General features: G+C 39.3%; 1 protein-coding gene across 1 annotated transcript in view; it reads left to right on the plus strand.

Annotated features, from left to right (window-relative positions):
* LOC309843226 (uncharacterized protein) overlaps window positions 1-634 on the plus strand; it is a 41,346-nt gene extending 40,712 nt beyond the window's left edge. The window contains exon 17 of the mRNA XM_082688565.1: window positions 175-634. Within this exon, the coding sequence (XP_082544691.1) occupies window positions 175-206 (32 nt within the window). The 3' untranslated portion in view covers window positions 207-634. The remainder of the gene's footprint in view (window positions 1-174) is intronic.
* The last annotated feature ends 22,237 nt before the right edge of the window (window positions 635-22,871 follow it).

Consider the following 22,871-nt stretch of genomic DNA (forward strand, 5'->3'; position numbering starts at 1 on the left):
GCTACTACCAACTCTACCATCTTGGTTTCTTCATGTCTTCTCTTCTTCATGGAGCATGCACTCCCAAAGTCAGGGATGGTTGGTTTAGACCCCCCAGTAGCCCAATGTTCTTCCTCCTTCTGGTTGCTTTTCCCTAAATAATCCAGTAAGAATATTTTGTTTCTCTTTTCTCAGAGATCAAAGAAGAGGAATCACCAAGTGTGTGAAAGAAGGAAAAAATACATGAACCCTTCACATACTAATAATTTTTAGCTCATCATAGAAGATTGAAAATTGCAAAATAAGAAAACACAGGAAAAAGAGAAGTAGCTGAAACAGAAAGGGCATGTTTTATTTATGTCTGTTTTGAAGATACATATGGAAAATCATAATGCCTGCAAATGACTAGAAGCAGTGGGCTTTAAAACCATTAATGGTGGGGGGCACCTGGGTGACTCAGTGGGTTAAGCCGCTGCCTTCGGCTGAGGTCATGATCTCAGGGTCTTGGGATCGAGTCCCGCATTAGGCTCTCTGCTCAGCAGGGAGCCTGCTTCTCTCTCTCTCTCTCTCTCTCTCTCTCTCTCTCTGCCTGCCTCTCCATCTACTTGTGATCTCTCTCTGTCAAATAAATAAATAAAATCTTTAAAACCATTAATGGTGGGAAAAATGAACATAATTTCTTTTGGATTTATGTTCTGTATCTGTGAAAAATCAAAGTTTCTTCTTACAAAGTCTGAATTTAACTTAAGTGTGGATGTGTGATTTTGGAAAACTTTATTTTGTCAGCATCATTTGGTCTTCACCCACATCATCTTAATTTTGCCTTCTTATTTTATTTCCAAATTATTTGATCTTCTCTTTGGGTCTCCAGTTAATGGTGTACTCTTTACACTAAGGCCATTTTTTGGTTTGCTTAATATCAGAAACCCTCTTTTAAGATGTGACAGTACTGGTAAGAGTTTGAGGGGATTAAAGCTGACAAGAACTATAGTCCGGTTTTTCTGTCAAGTATGACTATTTTAGTTACAAGTGATAAAACTCAACATGAATTACATGATTAAAAAAATAGTCAAACCATATAAAAGGCTGGGGTTGAACTGAACTGCCTCAGAAATGATTGAATCTAGAGATTCAAAAGCTATTCTTTCTCACACACGTGCACATGTGTGTGCACGCGCGCACACACACACACACACACACACACTCTGGTTCCTTCTTTGGTTTCTTGCTGTCATTCTCTCAGGCTAGCATTCTTGATAAATCTTAAACCATCTGAATCCAAGCTGACATTCATTCAGTCTTGTGACACAAAAAGGAAGAGGGCTTTTCTTTTCCAGTTTCATTGTGAAATAATCCAAAAAATGACTGTTGATTTAGTTCAAATCATATGCGTACTCCCCAAGAACAATCACTTTCTCTGCAGAAGAGAGAGAAATATGATCATCCCATTTTAAATAATATTTTCCCAAGAAGAATGATTTGTTATTAGAAGGAGGGATTTAATCATGGACATGGCCACTGTGGATTAACTGAGCTGGAGAGGCACTTTAATATGTATCTTGTGAATTCAGGAAGTTTTCTATCTAGTTTCTCACTTACAATATAAGAATAAATATATTCTTTATAAGAACATAAAGTCTTATTAATAAGTCTAAAAATCATTAACAATTTTAAAAAGCTTTTTTATTAAAGTAGTATATACACATAAAATGTATACAGTTCATAATTGTATGGCTCAATACATTTTGATAGACTCAAGCCATGAAACTAGAACTCAGGTAAGAAACAGAACATTCTAGAAGTTCCCTTTAAGCTCCAGTCTAGCTACATAGGATATCCACTATTCTGACTTCTAATTGCATAGATTAGTCTTTTTCTTTTTTATCCCTAACATAACATTATGGACTATTTACTCTTTTGGGTCTAACTTCTTTCCTGAGATGGTTTATTTGTTTGATTTGTGTTATTGTACATAGGTGAAGATAATTTGTTCTTATATATCCTATTATTGTTCTAATACTTTCCTTATAGGTCAAGAATATATTCCATATCTGTTGCATTAAAAATTTTTCTAATTAAAGCTACATAAAAATAAACCATTTGATTTTGGGTCTTTCCAATTTTGTATAATAATAAAGATTCCATAGTGGGAACTTATTGTATTTCAATTTGTAAATGTAGCTTGAAAATGAGAAGTAGCATCATGAAGGAGTTGACATGATCCTAAAATTTACAGAGCAGTGTAAAATGTCAAACACAGTCAAGATGTTCTTGAGAAACGAAGGGGGAAAGCAAGTATAAAGAGACATATTAAGAAATATAAATTAACTGTAGTGGGTTAATTAATGGAACAGAATGGAGAGTCCAGAAACAGACTCGAGCATGTCTGGACATTTGTTCTATGGTAAGGGTAGATGAATGGAGAAACAACAGACAATTCATAAATGGTCTAGTCAATTGGCCATCATATGGGGAAAAATAAAAGTGAATCCTTCATATCGTATGCAGAAGTCTACTTTAGGTGGACTAAGCACTTAAATGCTAAAAGGATTTTGGAAGATAAAATAGAAGGGTACTTCTATAACTTGGGGGTAAGGAAATATTTCTTGTCATATTTCTTAAACAAGATACAAAAAACTTAATACCAAAAGAGATTAAAAATTCAACTATATTGAAATCAGTAACTTTTTAAATTTAAATTTTAATTTTTTTAAGTCAGTAAGTTTTATATTCAATAAATCCCATTAAGATAGTAAGAAGATACAGCAATATTGGGAGAACATATAACTAGTGAAGAACTAATAAAAGGATGTACAAAGAAATCCTACAGGTCTAGAAGAAAACTAAAATATAAAAGAAAATGAACCGAAGACTTGAAAAGGGAGCTCTAAAGAAAAAAGAAATTCAAATATCCAGTACATAAGAAACATGTTCTACATAATTTGTAATAGAAAAAGATCCAAACTAAAATAATTTGGTTCTTTTTTTACATTTATTGAGATTTAATTGACATATAAAGTACATATATTTAAAGTGTAACATTGAGTGAGTTTTGACATATGAATGCACCTTAAAATAGTCTTGACAGTCAAGATAACAAATATTTCTATTTCCTTCCCCCCCAAAATTGTAATCCATTCTCTTTATTCCATCTCTTGTTCTATTCCTTAGATAACCACTGGTCTGTACTCTGACACTCTAAGTTACTTTTCACTTTTTTAGAATTTGTATACATGAAATCGTGCAGAATATACTCTTCCGTGTCTGGCTTCTTTTATTCAGTTGTTTTGAGATTCAACCATGTGGTTGTATGTAACAATAGTTCTTTCTTTTTATTGCTGAGTAGTATTTCGTTGTGTGAATATACTACATTTCTTTATCCATTCACCTGTAAACAGACTTTTGGATTGTTTCCAGTAAAGTTCACGATATGCAGAGAGACCCCGTGAGCTAGCATTTTGACTCTCAGTTACATATCTTAAGGATACTCTTAGGGTGCATCAAAATACACGTATAAGAATTTTTGTATTAGCCTTGTTCATAATAGGCCCAGTTGGAAGCAACCCACATGCCCATCAATAGTAGAAAAGATAATAAATTGTGGTATATTATATAGAGTACTTCATTTCATATAACAAAGAAAATTAAAGAACTATAACTATATATATATCAGTGTAAATATTACAAATATAATATTGGCCAAAAGGATAAAGACATGAATGAATCTATGCATTATGTATAGATTTATATAAATCTCACAAAAGTTCTAAATAAGAGAGAGGAAATGATGATCGTAAAAGTGAAGATGATAATTACCTTTCAAGGGTTTGGGGTTGTGAAGAGTCAGGGGTCACCTAGGGATTCTTCAGAAATTAAAAGTTTCCTTTGTTTTGAACAAGGTGGTTGTGAAATGGATATTTGCTTTATAATTATTTTTAAGTTGTACATTTGTATTTTATGTACTTTTCTGCATGTATTATATATTTCATAATTAAAGCAGGAAAAATGAGAAGTGATATCATATACAAACATTAGAATTAGACAAAACTGGGTCTTGCTGCATATTATGTGATCTTTAAGAAGTCTCTCATTTCCCTATCTTACAGATGATGATAACAGTTTATTCATAGATATTTTGTAAGAGCTAAATTAGATAATATATACAGCTAGATTATCAGTGCAGGCACTTAGAAACGGAAACTCAGGTGCTGATGGACACTGCCAATCTTGTATAACAACAAACTGATAAGTTACTAGGTTTCCCTATTGTAAATTTAACTTTACTATAGTTGAAAACGAAGATAAGACTTGGGACTTTGAAAGCTCATAACAAAAATGAAAGATACCAAAAGCCAAATTATCAGAGTTTTTGCTTTTGGTTGTTTGATATGCGGTGGGTTTTTTTTTTTTTTAATATATCTTTGCCTTCAAAGAGTGCACTGTAACTCAAATTCAAAATTTATAAAAGCAAATAGAAACATATTAAATGGCTTGGTCACGTCTGCCCCCTACCGGCCAATTTAAAAGTGGAAAGGAGGCTGAAGGTTGAATTTGGAAGCTTGAATTAAAACTGCTAAGGTTCTCGTACCCACTTAAGCCCCCATGGATTGGGAGGGAGACAAACCATAAGTGACTCTTAATCTCACAAAACAAACTGAGGGTTGCTGGGGGGAGGGGGTTTGGGAGAAGGGGGTGGGATTATGGACATTGGGGAGGGTATGTGCTTTGGTGAGTGCTGTGAAGTGTGTAAACCTGGTGATTCACAGACCTGTACCCCTGGGGATAAAAATATATGTTTATAAAAAAAAAAAAAAGCTGCTAAGGTTTCTAATTCTTAAGAAATCTGACACAACAAATTTTCAAGAGTGTGATTCTTTAAAGGTATACAACATTTAATAGAAGATAATTTTCTCCTGGTGTTGAAGATGTGGTAGTCCTTTGGAAATGCTGTGGTCTGCATTCTCTAATGTTTCTGGCATTATATTAGACTTATTATTTATACATATTTACATTTTAAGCTAACATTAATGTGTTGTATTTTAGCATTTTTGCTAACCTGCAGGACAGAAATTTGAATATATAATACTTAAGGCTTATGGTGATCAGTGAACACACAAAATGGGTACTTTTGCCTTTTGCTTTTCATAAACGGGGCCCCCAAGTACATTACTTTTGGATAATGAAGTCTTGAACCCACTTATACAGGAATTAATTTGTATAGATAAATCACAGTTGTGGGGACCAGGAGAAACATTATACTTCAAGTGCCATGTTCTCTCAATTTTAATTTCTATTTGATTTAGGATTATTGCATATGATCTGAGAGTTTGCAAATCAGTTACTATAGCAAATTGCTACAAAAGCATGAAAATATGTTCCATTTCTGTGCCAATGGTGCCTTCAGAGAGATTTACAGTGGATTCCTTTCAGCTACATAGTATTGAGTCCAACCCGTTTTTAGGATGGTTTTCCTAATCTGGACATATTTGATCTCAAGCCCTAAAACAAGCGCTCAATTGAGTGACTTCCTCTTCTTCACTGTTTTGTGCATCTTCTTGTCTCCATGGCTTTGTTCATACTTTGGGGAAGTTACTTAATTTCTATTTGCTTTGTCTTCTCATCTGGTAAATGGGGATACTTTACTTACACTGATTATTTTGAAGATTAAATGAGAAAGCATAGGTAAAGTACTTTTTTGAAAAGCATCTAAAACACACTAGGCACTAAATAACTGCCATTAACCATTATCCATTTTCCCCTGACCTTCTCCAATATTCCTCCTCCATTCCCATCTATCACCTACCCATAAAGAATTTTCTCGGGCGCCTGGGTGGCTCAGTGGGTTAAGCCGCTGCCTTTGGCTCAGGTCATGATCTCAGGGTCCTGGGATCGAGTCCCGCATCGGGCTCTCTGCTCAGTGGGGAGCCTGCTTCCTCCTCCCTCTCTCTCTCTGCCTGCCTCTCCATCTACTTGTGATTTCTCTCTGTCAAATAAAGAAATAAAATCTTAAAAAAAAAAAAAGAATTTTCTCTGCCATTGGCATTCTGCTTACCCTTTGTTGATACCACTCAAGCATCATGACACTCTATGTGAATTATCTCCCTGCAAGACTGCCTACTTGGCACAGAGCTTCTTGTGGGCAGGAGTCCAAATAGGGTAGTTTCTGAGCATAATAGATGCCCAAGAAAATTTTGGGAGACTAAATGAAGTGATCAGCAAACATGAAGGTAGATGGGTTGTGAACCCAATTCACTTAATACCAATTGAGAACAATAACAAAAAACTATTTTGAAGTATAGGAAACTAAAGTAGGAAAAGGCAAAGAAGGGCGGAGCTGAAGCCATTATTCCTTTTAATAGTCAGTCTTAATGGCTCTCTGCATTCATGAGACTCCAGCAGAAAACAGAAAAAACTCCAGGTCATTTAAGCAATGTAATTTAATGTAGAAATTTTGCTATGCAAGTGATGGAAAGGCGAAAGGTCAAATGAAGGACTGAGAAGCAAAATATGTCAGCCAAGTATGGGAGACGAAACTTTACCTCTTCCCATTTGAAGTGGTTTTAGCTGGGGCTCTTTAACAGAAGTCAGATTGGCAAGAGAAAAACCGTTTATTAGCCCTTGCACTGTGTACATCATGAGGGAGAAACCTCAGTGAGTAACTCAGAGTTGTGGCTTAGAAAAAGATATATACACCCCCTAAATTCATTGCAGCTTTATTTACAATAGCCAAGATACGGCAGGAACCTAAGTATCCATCAGTAGATAAATGGAGGAAAAAAATAGATACAACATAATATTACTTAACCACAAAAAGAATGAAACTTTGCTATTTACAACAATGTGGTGAGACCTAGAGGGTATTGCTAATTGAAATAAGTCATACAGAGAAAGACAGATGCCCTATGATTTTACTTGTATGTGGAATCTAAAAACAAAACAAGGGTACCTGGATAGCTCAATTGGTTAAGCATCCAACTGTTGATTTTGGCTCAAGTCATGCTCTTAGAGTCCTGGGATTGAGCTCCATGTCTTCAAACTCCACGCTCAGCATGGAGTCTGCTCCAGGATTATCTCTCTCCCTCTCCCTCTGCTCCACCTCTGGAATAAATAAATAAATCTTTAAAAAAAATATAAACAAGGGATGCCTGAGTGGCTCAATTGGTCAAGCAGCTGCCTTCGGCTCAGGTCATGATCCCAGCGTCCTGGGATGGAGTCCCACATGGGTCTCCTTGCTTGGCAGGGAGCCTGCTTCTCCCTCTGTGTGCCTTTCCCCCTGATTGTGCATGATCTCTCTCTCTCTGACAAGTAAATAAATAAAAATCTTTAATTGAAAAATATAAACAAAACAAATGACCAAACTATCAGAATCAGACTCAAATATAGAGAACAAACTGGTGGTCGGAAGGGTTGGGGGTACGGGGTAGGCAAATATGTAAAGGGATTAAGTGGTAAAAACTTCCAGTTAAAAGATAGATTGTGGAGATGAAAATCACAGCCTAGGGAGCGCCTGGGAGGCTCAGTGGGTGAAGCGTCTGTCTTTGGCTCAAGTCATGATCCCAGAGTCCTGGAATCAAGCCCTGCATCAGGCTCTCTGCTCAGCGGGAAACCTGCTTCTCCCTCTCCCACTCCCCCTGCTTGTGTTCCCTCTCTTGCTGTGTTTCTCTGTCAAATAAATAAATAAAACATTAAAAAAAAAAGAACGAAAGAAAAGTAGGGCAGAGGGAATAGAGTGAGTAACACTGTAGGCACATTGCATGGTGATACATGCTGACTACACTTGAGGTGAGTATTGTGTAATGTACAGAAATACTGAATTGCTCTGATGTACACCTGAAATGTATATAACATTGTATGTCAACTGCAAAACACTCCCCAAAAGCAACCCAACAAAAAATCCCGAAAAACAAAAACAACACCCAAAGTTGTAGCTTACAGCTCCAGTTTATGTAACATCTTCAACGAAGAACAATACATTTGTGGGGAAATGACAGGACAAGGAGAGCTGTTTCAGGCTTCCAATGATGGCAGGCTGTGGGATGTAAATATATGGGAGGGCACTCACTGAGTAAGGCTCCTCTGCGCATTGCTCTGGTGCCATCTCGGGGATAATTGGAGTCTGTCTCCAGTGAAGGGAGCATTTATAGCTTACCTTCAGGCAGAAAGGAGGAGGATAAGGGAAGCTTTTCTCACGTTTCCCACTTCTTAATTGCTTTTAGCTCAAAATAATTTTTATGTCCAAGAGGCATATTTTGGGGGTGATGTATTCTAATTTCCTTCTGCTAAAGCAGGAAGCCGCTATCACCCTCAGGGCGGAAAGCACAATGTGACAAGATAGAGTTCCCAGGACCAAAAGGCCAAAGCTCTTTCGAGGAAGGTAACCGAAGTGGAAGCTTCCTTGTGACAAGTGATGCTGCTCTGGGTAGAGCTATGCTATGGAAGCTAGAGCCAGAAGAGGATGCTTTTGCTACCAGAGGTCATGACCAAGAGTAAGAGAGGAGCCCAACAGCTCGCACGTCTGCCCTCCCATCTCCAGCAAGTACCTCCCACTGGCCAGACCCAGACACAAACCTGCTTGGGTGGGAGCCTAGAGAAAGCAGCCTGCAGAAGTAGGCATTTTTTTTAATTTATTTTTTTTAAGATTTTTATTTATTTATTTGACAGACAGAGATCACAAGTAAGCAGAGAGGCAGGCAGAGAGAGAGAGAGGAGGAAGCAGGCTCCCTGTTGAGCAGAAAGCCAGATGGGGGCTCAATCCCAGGACCCTGGGATCACGACCTGAGCCAAAGGCAGAGGCTTTAACCCACTGAACCATCCTTTTCTTTCTTTCTTTCTTTCTTTCTTTCTTTCTTTCTTTCTTTCTTTCTTTCTTTCTTTCTTTCTTGAGTATTTATTTATTTATTTGAATGAGAGAGCACAAAGGGAGAGTGAGAGGGAAAAGCAGATCCCCACTGAGCAGAGAGCCTGCTGGGGGAATTGATCTGAGGACCCTGAGACCACGACCTGAGCCGAAGGGAGACACTTCACTGACTATACCCAGATGCCCAGAAGTGGGCTTTTCTGTGACACTGGGTAAAATCAGGTCCCTGTCTGAAGAACAGACCTGGAGGCAAATGTGCAGTGGGCCATCCCATAACCTCTTTTCATCCCTACAACTTACATTGTGGCCTCTGGTCTTCTCTCCATTCCTAAACACAGGATGAATATTCATGCCTTCACTGCAGCATGGCGTACCATCTCTCTGTTTCCTCCTATTGGAATTTAACAAATTGTTCAAAGCTCAACTGGACCACATTTTATAATCTTTCTCATGTTATCAGTTACATGGAATATCCCACTGGTACTTTATAGTACTTCAGTTATATTTTTTCTGTAGCAAAAATTTTTGCTTTACAGTATGATGGCCTGTATATGTATCCTCCTCTCCTAATATATTAAAAATATTTTTGGCTAGCACTTGACTAAAAAGCCCCCGATTCAATACTCTCTTTGATGCCAAAGTGTGTGCACTGCGAGTTGTGTCCATAGGGCATTACCTGAGGTGGTTTGCCTCCATCTACTGCCCAGGGACTACAGCCCCAGGGCGAACTTCTATTAGTATTAGTTCAAGACGACAGGAAAAGAACTTTCTTCCTGAAGTGTGGGGAGGTTGAAGTGGCAACGGATGTCAAAATTTTGCTCTCTTTTTCAGAGAATCCATTGCTGGCATGAACTTAATGTAGTTAGAAAAATAAGTCCATTGAACTTTTAAAAAAGATTTTATTTATTCATTTGAGAGAAAGACAGCACACAAGCAGGAGGAGAGGGAGAAGGAGAAGCAGACTTCCCGCTGACCCAGCCAGGGACCCAATGTGGGGCTCGATTCCAGAAACCAGAGTTCATGACCTGAGGAGAAGGCAGATGCTCAAGCATCTGAACCACCGAGGTACCTTAATACATTGAATTTTTTGTCAAGACTGTCTTTCTTCTCCAAAGACAGAGAAGATTTCTATCTCTTCTCAAGACAAGACCCCAGAGGGTAAGAAAGTTGTGGTCCATATGTTTTTCCTTCACAAGTGACATGGGGACTGATTTATGAACACCAGTATTAGAGTTGGTCACTATCTGCAGACATACCTTCAAACTATATGTTTTCCAACGTTATGGCAATCCCTGGCATGGTGAGGTGGTTCCTTTCAGGGTGTGGATTGAGCCTATCCAGGACCCAGTCTGGATTAAAATGATACCATCTACCTGAATCATAGCAATGCCAAGGGCATGCATGTCAACAGATAAGGCTTAGTTAGTTGTTCCAACATCTCAGTTTCTAGAAGCTTGCAACTATTTTGTGATCTCCACAGACTTGAGATATTCTTCAAAGTCTTAGACTACGGATCTTTGAGACTCCCTCCTGTACTGTTCTAATTTTGCTTCTTTTCCAGGCATATTTTGTTTTTAAAACATTGAGCACTCATCTGGGCTACATTTTCTATGCATTCCACATTTTTATACATGGAAAATATGCTTATCCTGAAAATCATGTAAACCATAAGTTATAAGAATGGACTCTTATTTGTATCCAAGTAAATTGATTCCTTCCATCCTTCAAGATTATTATTTATGAGATTCTTTACAGTGCAGAGTACTGTTCCAGATTCGAGATTCTGAGGAGGTAACGTTAAAATGGGACTTTGGAAGCAGGGAGTCAACATTTGGCTCTATCATTAAGTAGTTCTGTGATTTGAGGTTAATTTCTTAACTTCTATAAGATTTAGTTTATTTGTAGAATTAAGAGCTTGGACTTCACAAGATTAATTCTAGGCTTTTTTCCAGCTCTGAAATTCTATGGTATCATGATTTAAATATTTGCATATATGGGGCAGGCAGCTAAAACTCTATGAAGTACACACCTCTGACACATGAGGTCCTAAGAGATACAACCCGATTTTGCAAGTATCTTTGGTGAGTGAATGGTGGGAGAAATACAGGAAGACATGGGCAACTGTTGGTTACAGACCATCTTTCTGTGACTTTTATTTCCCCTTTTCCTAGTTTTCTATTCAAAACCAGTTTTATCACAATTTGCAGCTGAGTAGAATCAAAGTAGGACATAAAAATCAATTCATGTTTATTCTGTTTTCATAGATCATTTAAAATTACCAAACGATGTGCCAAGGATCTGTAATTGGTCCCGGTGTGTCATTTGTGGGCTCAGATGACGAGACTGCCTAGAGAAGCGAGAATATCATTTCATGACTCCAGGCAGGTGAATTCTGCACAGACAGGAAGAGACAAGCTCATAATTCACAGTGAGGCCTGGGCAGTGGGGAGGGCAGGAGAGGGACAGACTTAGCAGATAAGAAGGAACAGGCAGATCCCGGGAGCAAGGACCCGAGAGGTCGGGAACACATCAGCACTGGGAAAGAATCACAGGAATGCAGGCCCTGGGAGCTTCAACGGTAGTTGCTGATCAGGATGATGGCTAGGAGGCTCTGCTCAGTGGCTGATTTCATGCTTTCTCTTTTTTACCATTAGTCACAGAATGAATCAGTTGCATTCAGAGCCAGTATCAGTCATAAAATGACAAGTCATTAACTGTTATTTTCCCTGCACAACATTTATTATTGTTGTTTTCCCTTAATGCCAGTTATTATAAATACATTGCAAAAATTTAGAATAATATGCAGGATTATAAGACAAAGACTCACAAGGGCAGATTGTAACCCGTGCACTCTTTTCAGTCATCATTGATTAATTTATAGGATGCTCCAGAGTGATCAAATCCCCTCACCAAAATCAAAGATTAAGGACAGCCAGACTATGCTTAAAATATCTAAAGAAATAAGGTTGTTTACTTTCTTCTTCCCAGGTGACTTCCCCAAAGTGCCTGGATATGCAAACAGGTGGAGAATCAGGTAGCTTCTTGGCTCTATAAGTCACCCGTGACACCTGCCGTGACATTTCTGAGAGTTCTTCCTGAAACTGACCCATGATGAAGGGCTCCAGCTGCGCTCAAATGGGCGACCTGCTGTTCTAATATGGTGCTTCCTGGCTGGAGCTGGAGCACCGCATCAGAAAACGCACTCACGCTTAATGTTCAGTGGATTTTCAGTCCAAGTTCCAAGGTCATTCCAGAAGAAAAGATCACCTTTTCAAAAATAGTGCTGGAACAAATAGATAAATAAATTCAGGAGGAAGAAAGAAACTCCAATCCTTATCCCACCCCACGTATCAAGATTAACCCCAAATGGGCCATAAGGTTAAATTTAAGAGCTAAAAATATTTATGAAAGCTTAAATGAAAATATTTATGATACTGGATTAGACATAGATTTTCTAAACAGGGCACAGAACCTGCATTTCTAAAAGAAAAATGGAAAAAATGGACTAGATCAGGGGCGCCTGGGTGGCTCAGCGGTGTTGGGTTGGTGGGCTCTGGGAGTGCAGGAGGAACAGTAGAAATGACGGCCCAGGCCACCGTCTTCCAGCCTCCTCCCCACCTGCCTTTCCTTAACCCTTGAGTCTCCGGCCAACAGGATGTATGCCCAGGTCACGTCTCCATAGGTAACCCAATACCTATGCAGGAAACAGAAGTATCAGGACTCCCCACCCCACACCCTCCGATCACCAAATACCCTACCATCTATGGATGTGAGCCCATGCCCTACCTTGGCCCGATAAAAGACCCCCGCCAACTCCCTCCTAGTGTGACTTCGGGACTCCACTTTCCAGAGTCACGGAACCTCGCCGGAGGGTGCCCACTTCCTTCCTGTGTGACTTTCCAGGTTCCCCTTCTCCTGAGCCCTGAAACTTCGCTGGAGAGTGCCTTTAATAATGCCTTCCACCGACCCCACCTGGTGTTGTGTTTACCTCACTTGCTAAACTTCACAAGCGGGATAAGAGTCTTGTCTTCAGTTCAGGTCATGATCCCAGGGTCCTGGGATTGAGTCCCACTTTGGGTTCCCTGCTTACAGGGAAGCCTGCTTCTCCCTCTTCTGCTGCTGCTCCCCTGCTTGTGCTTTCTCTAATAAATAAAAGCTTTAAAAAAATTAAAAGAAAAGTGGACTAGAAAAATTAAAAACCTTTTCTGTTTGAAATATTTATGTCCTCAAGGAGCTGAGAGCCAAAAAGTAAGCCAAGACCTCACCCAGAGCATATAAAGAACTCTTACACAAACATAAAAGAATTTTAAATGGGCAAAGGATTTGAAGAGATACTTCACGAAAGTGGCCAATGACATCACAAAGGATGAACAACACTGGCAGTCATCAGGGAAATGCAATAAAAAACACTGCATTGCCTGTGACTTATCATACAGTAAGGCCTGCTTTTAAAAAAATAACATTACACTGAAGACTTCTACTTCCATACTTTGGGAAAATAAAGATTCTATGGTTACCGAGAAGCAGCAAGCAATAGTGAAGAGAGATAGAATTGGGTTCTGAGTACTTTGTCATTGAGCTCAGTATCTGCATGGAAATACAATAAAAGGGACAAAAAAGGGTATCCAATGGCATTTCAGACAACAGTAGTCATCACAGCTTCATCCTCTCTCAGTGGCATTTCACCTGCCAAAGATCTCCTTGGGACCAAATTCCATTTTCATGTAGGTCATAGTTTGGAGTCTTCTGTGTCACATAATTGTATTATCTCTACTATCACAAAGTGAATCCCTTTGCCACTCAGTGAAAATATAATATACTTTATATTGTAAAGACATCTCTCAGGATATCTAGCCTAAGGTCATTTTTTTTTTTTCTTGGAATGAAACAGCTTTATCATTTGGTAATCCTAGTAGCAGAAGTCTTGAGACTATTATTTACTTTAAAAAAAAAAAAAGTGCCTCTTCTAGTTTTAAGGGACTAGCTTGCATCAGAGCATACTTCCTATCTTGAAATAAACAATAAACATTGGATACAATAAAAAGTCAATAAATAAAAATGGCTATTTAAAAGCACTGGAAAAAAAAAAAAAAATAAGAGCACTGGAAAGGAACCAAGGCAACCAGAAATAAAAAAAAAGAAAAAGAACACTGTGGTAAGCTTGTCTTGCTCTGCAACTTTTGTCCCTTGAGGCACTTGCTGATGAACAGTTCGAAGGTCAAAATCTAAACACAAGAGACTTAAAGCTTGTTGTAATCTCACCAAGCTAATGATGTGAAATAGGAGTTTACAGATACCCAGGGACTCCTGACTTCACTGGCAAGGTTCTGAAGAAAAGGGAACCATGGAGAAGTGAGGCCATCTTTCCAGTTGGCTTTTGCCCTTTTATGTTATAAAATGAGTAAGGATCCTCCTCTGAAGAACCTTAGCTTGTTTTCTGTGGAAATACCTGAAGCTTCCCAACTCTTTGTTCAGAATTCGCCTCCAGAGACCACCACAGGGGGAAATTTCCAGTACAAGCCCTTCCCTTTTGTGTGTGTGTAGTTAGTTCAAGGTGAATTAACCCACCACGGAAACAACAATAAAAGAAACCCAAGAGTTTGGAGACCAGCGTCTGATGAAGAAAGGATTAAATGTATGAAAATGAAAGAACAATGAATTTTGAGACGTGAGGGGCTGGCTGCATTGGTTCTCATGTTTTTTTTTTTTTGTTTTTTTTTTTTTTGTTTTTTTTTTTTCTTCTGGAAACTGGTACCTGGGTTTCTCAGGCTATAGAAACCACCAAAGGCGTCATAGCACCCCACCCTCACACGAAAGTGACTTTAGGGCAGTAGTTAGCAAACTTTTTTCGTAGAGGCTGGTTTAGTCAATATTTTCAGTTTTTTCTGTCACCCAGTCTCTGTCGCAGCTAGCCCACGCTGCTGTTGTCACAGGAACATAGCCAAAGACGAAAAGTAAACAATGAGAATGGCTGTGTTCCAATACAATTTTATTTATGGACACAGATATTTAAATAAATTTCATCTCATCTTCTTGATTCAAAAGTTACTACTTCCTTTTGATATCTTTCTTTTTTCACCATTTAAAGTTAAAAAAAAAAAAGGTGATGGGGATTAAGGAGAACCCTTGCGGCTATGAACACCGGGTGTTGTGTGAAACTGTTGAATCACTAGATCGTACACTTGTAACTGATATTACACTGTACGTTAACTAACTGGAATTTAAATAAAAACTTAAAAAAATAAACAAAATATTTTAAAAAATCCCCATTCTTTACAGGCTGTACAGACACAGGTGGTGGGTGCTTTGACCAATGGCTATAGTGTTCTGACCTCCGTTTTAGGAGGTCCTCCCTGATACTCAGGATCCTGGGAGATACTCTTTCTCTGTAATGAAGGCATTACCGTCATATGGAATTTCGGGGAAATACTCAGGATAGTCTGTTCCTGGAGTTGAGTTCAGCTGCTTAATAGCCGCATCAAGGAAGAGAAAATGGCTTGTTAGTTTCATGGTTATTCTCAGCGATGGCTCCGGAAATTACTTGCTTGATTTTTCTCCTTCTTCAGAGTAACAGACTCGAAACATGAATGAGAAATCATTCGGAGTGTTGCGCTGTACTGTCCTGAAGGCATTGCGGAGTGAGACGTGATTTTTGTTTTTGTCGTGGTTGAAATCTTACATTTGTTAATGAATGGCTTCTATTTATGAACAGGTGTAAGACCACTAGATTCCTGCACACATTCAGGTGGGGGGGGGGGCTGGGACCCTCAGTAGGGAAATGAGCAACTGTGCTATCTGGCTGAAAGCACAGTAAAAATACTGACATGTATCTTTTTTTTTTTTTTTTTTTTTTTTTTTATGAGTTGAACCGGAGAACAGCCTGATAAATGTGAGAATTAAAAAAGAAAGACCAAATGGCAGTAAGATAATAAGGACATATGACAGTACGCATCCAACTGTAAGATTGTTGTAGTTCAGAGATTTATACTAAAGTGAAAAACAACAACAACAACAACAACAACAACACAGAAGTCTATCCTTATGCAAATCTTTTTTAATGCAAATGGGAAAATGTTAGAAATGAATTTTAGGTGGGCATAAGGATATCCCATTCCAAGGCAAGTTTCCAGTTTTGGAAAAGAAAATCAAACCTGATGTTTACAGCAAATTTGGGAAATAGTTTTCTCTCCTTTATCAAAATGGCTCCTGTTTTTCCCCGAGAGTACTTCCAACGGAGGCCCGGAGCCTGAGAAATTTCGCTGACATAGAGAAAGGTTAGTGGGACAGACCAACACAACAGCGAGAGGCTGCTTCAGGGAGAGTATCTTTGGCAAGAATCGGAGTATTTGAGTGAAAAGACTCTCAGTACTGTCCATCAGATGATGGTAGACTTGTCCTAGCCCAGCAGCAAGAGAGAGTTGTGCAAAGGCCATTAACTGAAAGGACCAGTAGATGGCATAAATAAGTCAGGATAGACTCAGAGGCTCAAGGAAAGGAAAAAGATATTCTGCCAGCTCCTTACTCACATGTCTAACGCTTCTGTCTGAGCTGGCACTACTTGCCTCTTGGATCCTAGCTCTCTGAACTATTGTGACTTTAGTTCACATTGAAGAACGATCCCACAGAAATGTCCTGAGGTCTTAGGACCGAAAACTCAATGCAATGACGAGATCAAGAGAATTATATTTACCAGCATTATTTTCCTATACTTCCCTGTTCTATTTCCTTTCTAACCCCTTCTTTTTCTTCTTCCTCTGTCCCTCCCTCCCTGCCTTTATGCCTCAGGTGCAAATAGGTGAGCCCCTTATGCTCTGCTCAGCATCATCACCAGTCGTCAAACCCTCTATTTTTGAACTTTCTCCCTCTTCTTCTTGGAGTTCCAAACAGGTGTCCCCCATACGCATTCACGTGCATGTATTGGAGATCTACTCTTGAAAGTATATGTACATGGGTGACATATGTAGTGTTTTGTACATATTTATATTCTTAGTGTTCACAAATGGCATTATTTTGTTGATTTTTTGTTTCGCTTTCTTTTTCTTCACTGAATGTTTGGTTTCTGAGAAATGTTTAAGTTGCTGCTACTTCTAATTGCTATCTATGATTATTCCACAGTGTGGACCTACATTTTAACTGGCTAGTCTTTTAGTGATGGACAAAGCTAGGCCCGTATATTTTAGGGGTTATCTTTCATTTGTATCTTTCCTTAGCACATCGTCAGATTTAAGGAAAAAACTACATGTTGTCAAACGGCTTCTAAAAATGTGATAAACAGTGAATCAGACTGAGAAGACAAGCTGTGTGTTTTAGAAAAGCATTCTGAGTCCAGCACAGATCTGCTCTGCTCCTTTAATGCTACTTCTAGAAAGAATTTCTGATTCTCATTATTCCTAATTTTTACATTGTTTTACTAAGCATAAGGAGGAAAATCAAGGAGATATTTATGCTCATTCCATTCTTAAATTTATTTTCTCTCATTCTAACAGTGGAATCTGAAGAGAGAACAAAAGCAAGAATGTTCTAAAATTAAAATAACTGGTTAGTGTTTTATAACCAACATCACGGCTATTTCTCACCTGACTCCTCTCTACATACGTAATACTTTTTATGGAAAATGCATATGTGCTCTGCAACGTTAAACACCAGTAAAATATTTATGCCACATGGATGGGTAATATGGTAGAGTAGAAAGACAGTATTTTTTGGTGTAGACCAGGAGTGTCTACACATAAAGGCTACTATGGATAAATTGTGTCTCCTTAGACTCCGTATTGAAGCCCTAATTCCCCATGTGACTGTATTAAAGATGTGGTACTTAAGAAGGTTGTTGTTAAATGAGGTCATAAGAATAGAGCCCGGATTCACCAGAATTGGCGCTTTTGTAAGAAGAGGAGGCGACACTAGACTCTCTCTCAACCATGTGAGGACATGGCAGGAAGGCCATCTTCTGCCAGCCAGGTTTCGGTTCTCATGGAAACCTGACCTGCTGCCACCCTGATCTCAGCCTTCCAGCCTCCCACCCGTCCTACGGTATTTTGTTACGGCAGCCCAAGCTGACTAATGCAAAAGCCCAGATAAATATTTTAGGCTTCTGCCCCAGGACCAGCATAACAAAACTTATTTTGGAATGCCTTTCTGAGATGGTGACAGTTGGCTGAGATTGATTAATCATGAGTGGGATATTATAGAAAATTCAAGGTGTTCCTGGCAGAGCAAACAGTAGGTGAGAAGTTCTCAAGGTGATGGAGGTGGTATCTAGCTGGTGGGGGGCAGGGTATGCTCAGGACAACAATGGACCCAGTGTGTCTGGCTTAGAGTGTGAAAGTATGAGATGTGTGGAAAAAAGGAAAGAAAACAAGGAGGGTAAAGTCACGATGAGAAGATGGAAAGAAATTTGGATTTTCTCATAAGGGTTGTGGGAAGATTTTAAGTGTGTGCATGTGTGTTCTGTGTTTAACTCTGTATTTCTTTTGGACACTTTAAAGCCTGGGAGTAACTTGATCTGATTTATGTTTTTTTTTTTTTTAATTTTTCAAAATTACTTTGGCTTTAAAATGAAATAGAACGTGGGTGCCCAGTTGGGAGTCATTTGTAAACATGTAACATTGGTGCTGGAAAGAGTGGGTAGATTTCAGGTTTTATTTCCATGTGGAATCATCAAGATTTGTGGATGGGTTACAAATGGAAAGCAAGAGAAAGACAGGATGACACACCGTGTTTTGGTTTCAACAACTCCAAGAAGGATGCTGAAATTTGCTAAGATGGAAAAAAATAGCAAAAGAATAATCTTTTCCTAAAGAGAGGAAGGCAAGAGTTTATTTTGGGCATGTTGCATATAAGATGTTATTAGAAATGCATAGAATTTTGAGTAGGTAGTTATGCACAAATCCACATCTAAGTTGAGAAGGGGGGTTGGTGTGTTGTCTTCAGCATAGAGATGGAAGAAAAGCCATGGGACTGAACGAAAGCTCCCAGGCGTGACTGAGCAGGGAAAAGAGAAGAGGGGGCTCAGGACTGAGCCTTGGGACATTTAGAGGCTGAGCAAGGAGAAGGACTCATCAAAGGGCACCAAGAAGAAGCCTCTGGGAAAGGAGGAAGAATATTTACCTCAGGATAGCAGTTACTGTAGAAATGAAGATCAGAGAGGATTTCAAGAAGAAAAGAGAGGTTAGTTGTTTTGGATGCTGATGAGAGGTTATGAAGGATGAAGACTGAGCGTGACCATTGGGTTTGTCAATGATGGTTGCCCACAGAAGTGACAAGAGCAGTTTCTCTTATAGGAGGGGAGAAAAGCCCTAATGAAGAGCATTGAGGAGAGAATAAGGGTATGAAATTGGAGATTCAGAAGGAAAATAGCACACAAACTGAACTTGTCTCATGAAGATAATCTCTGCCGCTAACTGAACCATCTGGGAAAAATCACTTAATGTCTTTGAATCTCATTGTATTTTTCTCTGTGTGTGTGTAAAACAGTGCACACAGGTTTTGCAAGAGGGTTAAATGAAATAATGCAGGAAAGTGCAAAATGCAAGCGATAGAGACTTGACAAGTATCATTGACTTTTTCCTCTCACATTCTACTCATCGATCTACCCTCTTCTTCAGGAAAAGAAGGTCTCCAATGTAGAGAGTCACAGCTGGCTTTTCCAAGAGCCAGGGAACTCTGGTGCTGTGAATACTAAAACTCCTAAAAAAAAAAAAAAAAAAGATTCTGTTGTTCTGGTTTCCTCACCTGTGTATGACGTGCAGGAAGCATAAAGACCTCCATCTCGGTTCTTGGAGGCCACCCACATGGGAGAGCAAGAGGATATTTGGATCAGATCCTGAAAACGCTCCTTGGGATCTGTCCAATGTTTCTGATCTGAGGTCTAGCCACATGTAAGGTGTATGTGCCTAGGGACTGAGTGATGATAGAACACTGATAAGCCAAAGATGATGCACTTTTCCCCTAGAAAGCAAGATTTGGTGCTGAGAGGTTCTAGGAGCCCAGTTTTGTGTTCCTTTTTAATTGCATTGCACATGCACTAACACTCATAATAGAAAATTGAGCTGAAGTAGTCGGTGAATGACTCTCCTCCGTCTTCAACAGTATTTCTTCCCCCAGGAGATTACAGTTTCATTGCAGGCCACACTAGTACCCACAATCAAAGGAGAGTGAGTTATTCCAACTGAGAGACTTGCCACATTCAATCTGCCTTCTTTTAAGCATGTGTCCTTATTTCTGTCTACTTCCCCACCCCTGCACCTGTCACTAGGAAAAAAATAGTCTCCTTAAGCTTCATAATTAAAAAATGCTTTACTGATTAAAATATTTGTTTATGTAATAACAATAATAATAACTAATTACATCCAGCTTGATGAGTTTTATATCACGTTTCAGCCAAGTAGGGCTCAAAACAGCTGAGCTATTAAATCCTGATAAGTGATAATGGAAAAGACTGCTCAGCCTTAACTATAGTGAAGCTACCAGCAGCGCTATAATTATAATTTCCTCTTTCACTAAGGGCCATAATTTGCCATTGATTTTTATGTAAAACCCCATTGCCTTCAATGGGAATTCCTTACATACAGCAAAGGGAAACTCTGGCTTTTGTTAGTTCCTTGAATGTTCCTAAAACATTGAAACTCTAATTCTTTACAGAGTGATGGAGTTATCCTATTCTTTCTATTTTATTTTCTATAAAAAGCGTGCATAAAGCTACCACAATTCTGCTTAGAATGTTTATAGCGTTTGGAAAAATTTGGTATGGGATCGTATTTTCAAGAGAACAATAACCCAAGTTTTGTCCGAGGTTTGCTGTAAGTTCAAGAGAACAATTATCATAGAATCTACAGAATCCCTTTACTTATACTTCATCCACATTTCACCCTGTTTTATTGGTTTTGTTTATTTGTGTGCGTGTGCATTTGTGTGCATACACATGTGTGTGTTGATAGTGTCTGAAGTCTGTGAACTTCCTGAGATACGTTCCCATGACATATGAGATACCATGTGAAAAAAAGGTGAATTGCCTTTTCATCGCAAATATCTACCCACCATTCCAGTCACCCAACCTCCCACACTCTCCACCTCCTTCTTCACTTATGCACACCTAGATGCCTTCTGTTACAGGGCACAACTACATTTATTGTCAGGCCAGCATTCACTTGCCATTAAAGCAGTAGAGTTGGAAAATGGTAACTTACTAGATCTCTTACCAGTATTCCTCATGTCTTCCTCCCTCCCGAGCCCACCCACTTTTCCTTCCTTCCTTTCTTCCTTCCTTCCTTTTTTTCCCTTTTCTTTTCCCCTGCTAAGGGCTTGATGCTCCCTAATGAGAAGTTTGGACACCCCTGCCTTGTTAGTTAAAGCAAAAGCGTGAATAATTTTCATGTGGGAGGGAGCATCCAACTCCCACGCTAACTGAGCCTCCTGTGAGAAGGTCCTGGGATGATGGCTGGCTGTGGATTCTACCTTTAGGAGTGGAGCTAACTCTGGGCTGATGCACAATGTTGGGGGGGACATGAATCATGGTTCTCCTTTGCTTATTATTTTCTAAAACAAAGTACGCTCAAGCAGTTCAAGGTAAATGTGGTTTCTTGAGTAAGCATCAGTCTGGGTATGCCTCTAGAGTTTAGCTCTGCCACTATGTCACCAGGTGAATGGGAACAAGTTACCCAACCAGGCTGGGCAAAGTTCCTATTACAAGCTGAAGGTTAAGAATCAAATGGCACTAAGTCCTCTATTATCGGTTATTGGTGCTTAACAAACCAATCCAAAATTCAGATATCAAACAATACTTTATTCCTGACTATGTGCTCATGTGGACTATTAGGGGTAAATAGATCTAGGGAGAGTACAACTGGGTGGTTCTGCTTCAGATGGCAGATCCAGCTGGAATTGCTTTGAGGGCCGAGCTCAGGTCCACTCTGCCTATGAAAACTCTGGGTCCAGGCTGAGGGGGCAGCAGCTAACCTGGGGAAGCTCTCCTTATGGTGGTATCAAAGGCACAAAGTAAAGCCCTTGCCAAGGCTCATCTTGCATCAGGTTTGCTGACATCCTGTTGGTCAAAGTAAGCGGTGGGACTTTTTTCTGAAGTGGTGGTATAGTAGGGAAGTATATTTCTTTCTTTCTTTCTTTTTTAAATATTTTATTTATTTATTTGACAGAGAGATTGCAAGTAGGCAGAGAGGCAGACAGAGAGAGAGGAGGCAGCAAGCTCCCTGCTTAGCAGAGAGCCCAGTGTGGGGCAAGATCCCAGGACCCTGAGATCATGACTTGAGCCCAAAGGCAGAGGCTTTAACCCACTGAGCCACCCAGGCACCCCAGGAAGTATATTTCTTCCATTGAGGTGGGGTAGGGAGGAAGAGTATTGTGCAGAATAAGATTATAAGCAGAATTATTTTTTCTAGATATGTATTTTTCCATTTTATGTGTTGATACTTCCATAAAGGAGGGGTTCAACAGAATGCATTTGGGGCGGCAGTTCTTTTAATTGTGGAGATGAAGTTCTAGGGATAAAACAAAGCTTTGAAGTAAACACCATGAAAAACTTTCTTATGTTGATTTTATTGTTATCTGTCTTTAAAAAAAAAAATCCATCAATTGACTTGTTAATGTTTATGGGCTGAGTGAAACTCGAGTTGCAATGCCATTGGGGTCCAGAGAGGATACGCCCATGGCAAGAAATTTGAGGTAGAGTCTCTGAGGGAAACATTACTATCCCATTTTATGTAATGGTGTCTGATTAGAAAAGAAAGTAGCATAGCAGATATTAATTTGCCCAGAATATATATTTATGTGTGCAAAAATATAACTTCCTTTTCCTATAACTGAACTTAACTTCCATTTCAAGACATCTTCCCATCCAAAGGCAGGAAAGCTGTTTATTTTTCTCCTTACACTTGAAGGTACATTCAGTCAAATTCAGGGATTCTTCTTTTGGGGAGGGGCCGTTTCAAGGTTTAAAGTAAAAGGAAATCAAGATGTTCTCCCTCCTCCTTATTCTCCTTGAGGATAATTCTCAGTCTCGGGGCAATGACCCAGCGCCGCGCTG

Source organism: Mustela nivalis (genome assembly GCF_964662115.1).
Source record: "Mustela nivalis genome assembly, chromosome: 10".
NCBI lineage: Eukaryota > Metazoa > Chordata > Mammalia > Carnivora > Mustelidae > Mustela > Mustela nivalis.